This window comes from Conger conger, chromosome 7 (genome assembly GCF_963514075.1).
Source record: "Conger conger chromosome 7, fConCon1.1, whole genome shotgun sequence".
Classification (NCBI taxonomy): domain Eukaryota; kingdom Metazoa; phylum Chordata; class Actinopteri; order Anguilliformes; family Congridae; genus Conger; species Conger conger.
In genome coordinates, this window is record NC_083766.1 from 18002447 (window position 1) to 18012194 (window position 9748).

Below are 9748 nucleotides of genomic sequence, written 5' to 3' on the forward strand. Positions count from 1 at the left end.
ATCTGAAGAGTGAACTTTATGTAGTTATCGCCACCTACTGGAAACAGAGGTAACTCTTGCTTGCCACAGAATGTAGACAAGTTCAGTACAGCTACCAGTATGCATGCTGCTGTGAGCACACCAACGCATATGCGGTAGCTCCAGGACACATTAACAAGTTTGTACAATGATCATTACAGCATGGTTGCGTAGGAGGTGTGTGATTGTTGTGATAGCGATTGATAGTTGGTGTATAGTACTTACATGCACTAAGCATTTGCTGTAAGTATTTTGAAACCATTTTGGAAATTGATTGCTACTCAGGCCATTGCTGATTTTGTTGCATACATTGGGGAAAAGGCCCTGAAATGGGTTGGGAAAGAGTTTGGAAGGAAAAGGAGATTCAGTGTGAGAAATTATGAAGATGCTCATTTCTTTAAATTTTATTAACACCAAAATAGTTTTCAATTGAAACATTCCTTAGACAATCACACAAAAACAAATACCCCCAATTTTACACTATAATGAACAGGTGTCAAAGCTAACCATAACAGCACCAGGTGGAAAATGTCACAGAAACAAAGACTTTCAAACAGCCATTTACTAACCTTTGTATGAAAAGTTGATTTTTCTGCCAGGCCCCTGGGTATGGTACTGAATCAGCACTGTGCCAGTGCATGGCCAGGCCCCTGGGTATGGTACTGAATCAGCACTGTGCCAGTGCCAACTGTGACCAGCAGCTCCGCAGGGTGATGCAGAATTGGGTCTAGCATTGTGTGTCATCGCAAACCAGCAAACACCACTGGATATTTGGACACTCGCAAACTCAACAGGTCAGCTGCACAGGAAGGAGTCTTCCTCTGACTCATGTCTGTGTGAGCCAACTTGCGCCTGCTGTGTTATATATATATATATATATAAGCATGCGCTTGTCTGCACTCTCCCAAATTTGTAATGAAGGTTTTGGTGAGGATTTCAGTGCAAGCATGACTGGGCATCTAATTTGGGGAGAAAAAATTTAATCTCCAATCACCGCAGTGTCCTCCAACAATTTTGGAGGGCGCTCAACAAGCAACTGTATCCTCAGAAGGGAGTGTGACCAGTTGCCAAATCAGCGGCTGATCTGTGCAGTTTCTGTAATGGTGGACTCTCTGACTAAGCTGCCTCAGAAAGAGTTGTTATTGTGCAATAGGGTGGGGGATACCCTGCCAATGCAGCAATGCTACAGCCAATTATACACCATTCCACAGGGCCCCTAGCAACAGTTAGCAACAGAAAAGTCCAGATGCACTAAAAGCAAGGTCCTCCGCTGGATAAACATGTTTATTTTTAGTTCAGTACACAAATGCCTTTTATATTTGGCCTAAATCAACACCATTAAGAGTGTTGCAGGCCCACAAAGCCAACTATTAAATTGCTGAATACTAGATAATATTTCAATATATCAGGGGTTTCAAATAAGCCGTGCTGGTCTGACATCAGCTCCCAACTGCATAAAACAACAGTCACTGCAGAAAAAACTGCAATGATTGAATCACATCTTAAAGCAGTTTCATCATTTTCAGATGAAAAATTGAAAAGATAGTCCAACCTAACAAAGAAAATATACACTCAGTGAGCACTTTATTAAGCATTTATTAGACTTATTTTTTTAGACGTATTGGTCTGCTGATGAGAGATGACCTTCTGCATTCCACTGTTGTAATGCGTGGTTATGTGTGTTATTGTCACTTTCCTGTCAGCTTTGACCAGTCTGGCCCTTCTCCTCTGACCTCTCATCTCATTCTCTGATCTCATTTTTGCCTGCATTTGCTCACTGCATGTTTTTTTTCTTTTTTGCACCATTCCCTGCAAACTCTAGAGACTATTGTGCATGAAAATCCTAGGAGATTGGCAGTTTCTGAGATACTCAAACCACCCTGTCTGGCACCAACAATCATTACACAGTCAAAGTCACTTAGATCACATTTCCTCCCCATTCTGACATTTGGGCTGAAAAACAGCTGAACCTCTTGATCACGTGGAATCAAGTTATTAATCTTTCAACAAACACACTCCCATTTCCACCCTGTGGATAAACCTTAATGTTACTCTCATATTGCCCCTCTCCGTCTTACTGAACACCAGTGCCCTTACCACCTTTTTGTTCCCTTTTTTACATTTTTTTTTCAGTGGGTTCATTCAAAGTACCATTCATTTTTAATTTATGAGATCAAAACAAGAATTCATTTGCCACTTATTCACCCACCTCAGTAACCACACCTCTTGTTTTTATGCATTTAGTTGCTCTCACATGATTGGCTGATTAAATATTTGCATTAACAAGTTGGTGTACAGGTCTATAATAAGGTCTGTGGGTAACATAAGCTTAAAAGAGTTTCACGTTCTGTTCCACAATATAAATTAATCTGAAAAAAAGTAACTACCAAGTACTAGCCTGCATGCAGGCTTGAATGGTGCTTGGCGGAATGTGCCCATTGTTGTAGTTTTCAATATAGCAACTTGTTAGTAACATACTTTTTTAAAGCACATAACAGCTTTGAAATGAACAGAACATACATTAAAACATTATTACTGTATTAAATTAAGTGATAAAAACAGTCTCAAAACAGGAGGCGTTTGGTCAAATTGTGGGTGTGGGCAAAATAAGCTGTGGAAGTCCACCACTCAGTATGGAATAAGTACGGTTTGTAACCCAGTCACATTGTGCTCTCCAACACTGTCCCACAATGCCTCACTAGTTACCACCAACATTCTCCAAGTAGTCCCGACCTTGCCTTTGACCCTCCTCCCCATCTCTCTATCCGTCCTCCCATTGGACCAGAGTAGGAGGGAAGTGTGGCTCGAGCCTTTGGGGTCTCAGTAGCCGTGCCCTCTGCTGCTCCTTGTAGCGATTTCTCCTAACCTCCTGCCGCCCGCGCTGGCGTGCCTCTCTGCGCTCCTGCTGCCGGGCGAACTGGAAGCGCTGCAGGAAGAGGTCGCGGGCCCACCCGTACAGCTCCACGTCCCACCGGTTCAGCTCCCCGATTCGCCGGCGCGTCTCAGGCCCCGCCTCCACGCCGGCCGCGCGCGTGCCGTTCAGCTGGGCGAAGGGCGCGATGAACTCCAGCCGGAAGCTGCGCTCGAACAGGTACTGCGTCTGGTGCTGGAACTCGGTCAGGCCGAAGAAGGCCATGCCCTTCAGGTTGCGCTTGGCGCTGTCCAGCAGGGCGGCGCCACGCTCGGGCTCACTGGTGGCCGACAGGTTGTAGCAGCCCACCAGGCTGAGGTCGGCCAGCATGCGCGTCATCCTGTTGTTGGCCAGGTTGTAGGGGCAGCCCATGAAGTCCTCCAGGGAGCAGCCGGACCAGTCGTCGCCCGGGTAACAGCTGGGCAGCTCGGCCGGCGTCGGCGCGCGCCCAGCGCACACGTGCGGGGAGGCTTTCCAGGTGGCCCCCCGCTGCACGTGACGCCACTCGCTCAAGTAGCGCCACACCGGATCCCGCAAGATGGTAATGTAGTAGTACTTCCTGTTGAGAGAGGAGAAAAATTGAGGAGCCAGCTTAAGAGTTTACGCTATTGCAGTCAGTTCATATCACTACAATATACTGTACAATATACTGCTTCATCCTTTAAAGCTATGTAGTAAAAAGATAATTTGTATATTCACTGGTTTAGTCATATTATATTGTTAAATTAAAGCAGTATAACCAAAATACATTTAAAGTGCCATTAAACCTACATTCCAAGGCCATGTTGATATTACAGACTTATAAATACTTTTTTGCCATATTTTAGAATGTTAATATAAATGTAATAAATATGATCTCTCAGAAGATTAAAGGAAAGAAAATAAAAGAATAGAATATTTCAGAGCAGTTTCAGTTACACATACACGGTTCCCATAGAAACTATATGGCCTTTGAATTAACTAAATATCATAACATCATAACATTACTGAACATTAATGAAATTCTCAAAGGCCATTGCTGTTTACTCTATCTAACTTTAGAAATCAAGTAAAATCTACTCATCACAGACACCATCTGTTAAAACCTTTACTGAGAAAAGGGGATACATATTGAAATGTATGCAAAGGTTTCTGTGAAAAAAACCTTATTATAGGCAACTTTCATTTCAATGCCATCTAAAATAGAGTGAAATTTGTGGCATTGATGACGTTAGGCTTTCATTTGCAATTTCAGATTTTCTTTAGGCTATCAACATACTATGATGAAAAATATACTTGATGTGTACATATTCATATTCATATTGATATTCTATGTCCTGTTATCTCTTATATGTCGTTTTCAAAACTTACCAACCAATTCAATGTGCTCAATTAATTTTGTCCATAATATAATGCCACCCAGTTGTAATATCCATATCGAATGAAAAGTGGCTGGTTGTTGAAATGGATACATTTTGTCCAATAACAGTACTTTCCCAACATTGACAGTCTCTCCCACGTACAGCCTTTAAAGAATCCCTTTTCACACCTATACTGATGGCCCGATGTGACCCAGGGTGTTCTTCCTCCCACAGTGACATCTCAACACGCCCTGCACTGCCCCCCCCCCCCTTTCTAAACTTCCTCCTATCCGTTTATCTTCCACCCCCACATTCCTGTCTTGCCTTTCGTCATTTTTCATCTCTCCTTTAACTCTCTCCTTCCATGTTTGCGCTCTTATCTACTCCGCTCCCTGTGTTCCTCTGAATGCTGTTATCATAACCGGAGCAGGTCAGACTGCCAGGAACACTAAGTCATGTGGGAAGATTGCTGCAGGCTAAGGACAACTCCACACAGTGGACATTTGAAGTGGAGAAATAGGCTTCTCTGTCTCTCCCAGTACTGGACACTTTATTTTTGCCTTCATACCTCATAGTGCTTAAAAAAGTTATCAACAAACACACTCAAAAACCTTAATGTTACTCTCATATTGCCCCTCTCCATCTTACTGAACACCAGTGCCCCTACCACCTTTCCCTTCCCTTTTTTTCATTCTTTTTTTCAGTGGGTTCATTCAAAGTACCATTCATTTTTAATTTATGAGATCAAAACAGAAATTCATTTGCCACTTATTCACCCACTTCAGTAACCACACACAGACCAAGTGTCATGCACATGCAGTCACGCATACGTTCAGGTGGCACACACTCGCCTCACAAAAGGCAATCCATAAAGTCACTACGCAAAACAGGCCCACTAAAGATTATGAGGAGCCAGTCATTGACTGGAACATTTTTATAGAACTGAATCTGGATTCATACTGTTTAAAGCTGTAATAAATACACATTTTGGCTGTAACAAATTAGATAAGCAAAAACCAATTTAAAAATCAATTAGCCAGGGAGATTATGTGGCGGGTCCAACTCAACTGTGACCTGTGATTATGTAGCGCACACTGGGCTCATTCCAATCACTTGCTTTATCCTTCCTTGTCTCCTTGTTCTTTGAAAGACTTGAAAATCGATGAAGTTCTGCCATCTTTAAGTACACTGCATCCTGCTGAATGTTGCTCTAAGGAGCCAGGAGCTAGCAGGCTCCTGGAGAATTGCTGAGCGAGGACACAGGAGCGCATCCTTTGCGGAATATTTTATTTTTTATGTGTGACACATGAATGGTCGCCCTGTGGTTCGACCTCACCCCATTTGCCACGTGTCTGTCACTGACATGGCTAAAAACTAACATTTTAAGAAGCAAGGACATTCCAATTGCCTAATAACTGTTTTCTCGATTCCTCCGTCCTCACCTCCTTTCCTTGCCTTCTCTAATGGGTAGAGCTAGGAACAAGGAATAGAAGTAACGAAAGAGAATGAGCATGTAAAAACCAGCAATTGGAAAGAGCCCACTATCTATATTATGACCCACCCCATCCCCACACTGGTCATAAAATAAATAAGGCTGGACTGTCCACGCTCCCGTACCATTAAAACATTTACATTTGTAGACATGCAGTATGCATACATGTCAAGGGACTTCTTTCTGCTTTAGACTTGAGTGCCTAAGCAGGAGTCAATGTTAAAAGCACAACTTGAAAACATTGCATTGAAGTAACACCTTTGTGAATTCATGTCGGATAATATGTATAGGTATGTGAACATAGGGTGCACATCTAGGCCACTGTGTATTATTCAGGAAGCAGCAAATGTGACATGCTGAAGGCATGCATTCTTAAAGCGCACTCATCATTCCTGCAGAAAAGCATGTAGTACTTTACCTGCATGCACACATGCAGACATGCCACTGACAGAGCTACTTATAGTGAGAAAGTGGCATTAAGAGGCCAGACTCTGGCTGTGAAGTGGCTTTGAACGGTACCATCTAATGCTCTGGGATAAGAAGGTGTATGTATGTCTGCCTGTGTGTAGAAGATAAATCAAGAGAATGCCCCTAGGAGAGGGAACATTTGCTCACAGGGACAAACAGAGCTTAATCTCATTCATAAACCAACCAAATATGAAGCAAACAAAAACTGCAGAAAACAAGGCGCACTTGCACACTTACGTAGAAGAATAGAACATACAGACAAGCAATACCCAGATGGGCACAGATAAATGTCATTTTGTCAAATTACTTCTAAAACAATCCATTCAAATGTATGTAGATGCATGAAAACCCTATTCTAGGCTAGAGCCAGAAATATTTGATGCTTATAATAAAAAAAAGTTAAACAAATCAATAGGACGTCAAAATGAAAAAGCAATACATTCTGTGAAAAAAAGGTCAAATTGTTTCTGGGAAATGGGATGTTTCATAAATATGCAGACCAACACAGCAATGCCTGGCAACACAAAGGAAATCAGGATGCAATGCTATTACCAAAATCAATCCCACCCATACAAATCAATTCACAGCCACCTCTACCAAAGGAAATTACAGCCAATATGTCTGGTGGCTAGCTGCAAACAGGTGAGGTGCTGGGCACATGCGGTTTTGTGTTACTGTGGAAAAGTGTCATTTTTATATTCCTTACCCTCAGTATGTTACGATAATGTTTCAAGGCATGGTAACACCAAACAAATGAATTTCTCCATACAGGATAATATATAGGATCACTATTGTACCATTAACCTTCACAAAAGCATTATTGCACCAATACAAATAAAAAACATCCCGTTTGCTATTTTAACTGCGCTAGTTTTAGTTTTTAGGGTTTAATGTAGGTCTTATCATTGCACAAGTTTGTACATGGTTTATACACTGTTTTTTATGTAATTTCAATTTACTTTAAATAAGAACCCTTTCAGTTCATTAGTAAATAGGTCAAAAGTTGGATTCTTCCAAGATCAGCAACTGCACGAGGGCTTAAATGAGGTTCAATGAGGTATTAAAAAACAGGATTCACAAAAGCCCATCATTACCACATGGCATTGTAATTACACGCCTATTAATCACTGGATTGACACTGCCCGATTAAAGCCAAGAGTAAATCCACTCCACAGACAAGCGAATCAAGAGCGGGACCAGTGTCCGCGTGGCAAACCTGTCAGTGCTGAATGGGGAATACGCTAGGCTGTGAGGGGCCAGATGTTATGGGACCTCCTTCTGTTCCTCTCGTGTGCCCCTGGGAATTAAAACTAAAACCAAGATAAAAGATAAGTGGAAGATGCCTGCTGTCAATGGCTGTTTTCCCTTTACTGAAGTTTCCCCAAGAGCAAACAGGGCGGACTTAACGTCAGCCCAATGTTTCTACTTGACAGACAAATGAGGCTCTTTTGACAGGGGAGCACGTGCAAACCTAAAGCGCAGACAGAGGGGAGGGCCCGGGGATTCCACGCTTAATTTCTCTCAAGACCTGAATGAAATGGAACTCATCAGTGTTCCAGACGGCTGTACTATAATACAGATAGTGACATTTTGCCGTATTGCTGTCTATTTTCTTGGAGTCACACTCCAAGAAAAGGATCTTCTTAGAAATAGATGTGGTTTCTCTACTCAATGCTCGCAATAATGCGAAAGATGCAAAACAGTATTCAATTTGTCACGAATGGTCACGGGGAAAAGCACTTGTGCGTTTAATTGGGGGGTTCTGGTGAAGTTATTTTTAACTGAACATCTGCACACACGATACAAGCAATGCATCTACAAATAAGCCTATCGTGTAGTGAGCCTATCAAGTAATTAACCGGATGTTATGTAAAACATGATGCCAAAGATCCCGTACGTTATGGACATCATGCAAGATCTGTAAAGCATACATGCCGTAGGTAGGCTACATCCATAGGATTTATTTGAAAATGTGTTCCTATTGGTAATTTGGAGATGCTTTTTGCCATGTGAAAATGTTGTGTCGACTTGTTCCACTTCAAAAGTTAAATATTCTTTGACTCCCAATGTTCAATTTTGCCATTAGTAACCCATTAGTGACAGCGACATCGAGGTCATCAAAGTAATTAGCGGTATTAAAATTTGATAAAATGACACTAATGTCACACTCGTATTCGTGTTGTGCGCCAAATGCGTTTATTTCGAACAACAGCTAGTCGCAGCTAGTAGTAAGCTCCATTAATTATAGTCTATTGATTGCAATTATTCCGCTCTGGGTTACTCCAGAACTCACCTGGGAACTTTCTGCATGTTGGGCCGCTCTGCAATGTCAATACGCGAGGGTACGCAGCTGGTGAGCTCGGTCCAGTCCGCGTGCAGCCCACAGCTCCAACCGGTCGAAAAGCGTGAGAACAGCCAGGTCTCCCGCTTACCTGGTCGATAACAGGTGCACCTCTTCTGGCCAGCCCGACATTCACATGGTCTCTCCAGCTGAATATTGCGCACTAGGTGGCGACCAAATGTGGTGCCCCCGGTCTTTTGGATGTGTAAAAACACGATCAAATCATCGCCCTTAATATCGAAGTCAACTGTGCGCCCCAGGTCGTTCGTGGAGAAATTAAACTGCGGCACGAATCGGGCAAGAGCGACGTCTACTGAAATGTACGGGTCACTTCCAGCAACTTCTCTTCTACTGCTGTCAACTCTTCCTATACGAGTCTCCAATGTAGTTTCACGCAATTTGGATAGCGAACTCAAGCGTAGCTGCAGTTGGCAATCGGTGCCAGGACACACATACTGTAACACAATTATACCAAACAAGAGCGCCATCAATAGGGCCAACAGAAGCCGGCTATTGTTGGACTTTTCATCCATCTTCTCTTGCGACAGCAAGTAACATTACTGTGATGGGCAGCACACTGCACCGGGAAAACTGGTTAGATTGTGCTCTTCGACTGACAAATACAGGTAGCTTGGCAGTAAGTTAAAGCCAAAAGACAGTGACGTTACTCCATTTAAAGCTCGTTAGAGCATTACTGAAACAAACAAAAAAAACCACGGTGCTTTTCTGTAAATGATCTTCCATTCCACTATTCCACTTCCACTATTTGCTCTTCGAGTAGCCTGTGCGTGGTTTCGCCGTTTAAATGTATCCCTCTATCCCATAGGCTCCATCCTAAATATCATCTCCCTTTCCCAGCAGACCCTGCGCCGCGTAGCTCATCTGGTAGGAGTAGTTAAAGAAAGCGTTGTGCTTGATTCCTGCTAACAACATGGGTAACGAGGCTACTTGACGAAAATGGCACAGCAACGTGGCTTGGTGTTTGTACTTAGCCACTAATAAATAGTTGAAATAAAGATAACGTTAGTTCGAAAGAAGAGTCGTGACAAATTGTCCATAACGCTAATGTTACTCTGTGAACTGAACAAGTTGATCATAAAAATGGATGTCAGTAAGTTCATTTTTAAATTCGTTAACATTTCAAGCACCTATCGTTAAAAATGATATTTAAGGGAATA

General features: G+C 42.5%; 1 protein-coding gene across 1 annotated transcript; it reads right to left on the minus strand.

The window, feature by feature from the left end:
* Positions 1–2778: 2778 nt before the first annotated feature.
* LOC133133873 (heparan-sulfate 6-O-sulfotransferase 2-like) lies at positions 2779–9103 on the minus strand. The gene is made up of 2 exons (XM_061250141.1): positions 8523–9103; positions 2779–3488 (listed from the first exon to the last, which is right to left on the minus strand). The coding sequence occupies exons 1-2, from the start codon at positions 9101–9103 to the stop codon at positions 2780–2782; spliced, it is 1290 nt and encodes a 429-aa protein (XP_061106125.1). The 3' UTR covers position 2779.
* Between the last annotated feature and the right edge of the window lie 645 nt (positions 9104–9748).

Coding starts and splice junctions, on each gene's coding strand:
- LOC133133873 (XM_061250141.1), bottom strand. CDS start 9,103: ATGGATGAAAAGTCCAACAATAGCCGGCTTCTGTTGGCCCTATTGATG. Junction 3,489..8,522: donor AACATGCAGAAAGTTCCCAG/GTGAGTTCTGGA, acceptor CTCTCTCAACAG/GAAGTACTACTACATTACCA.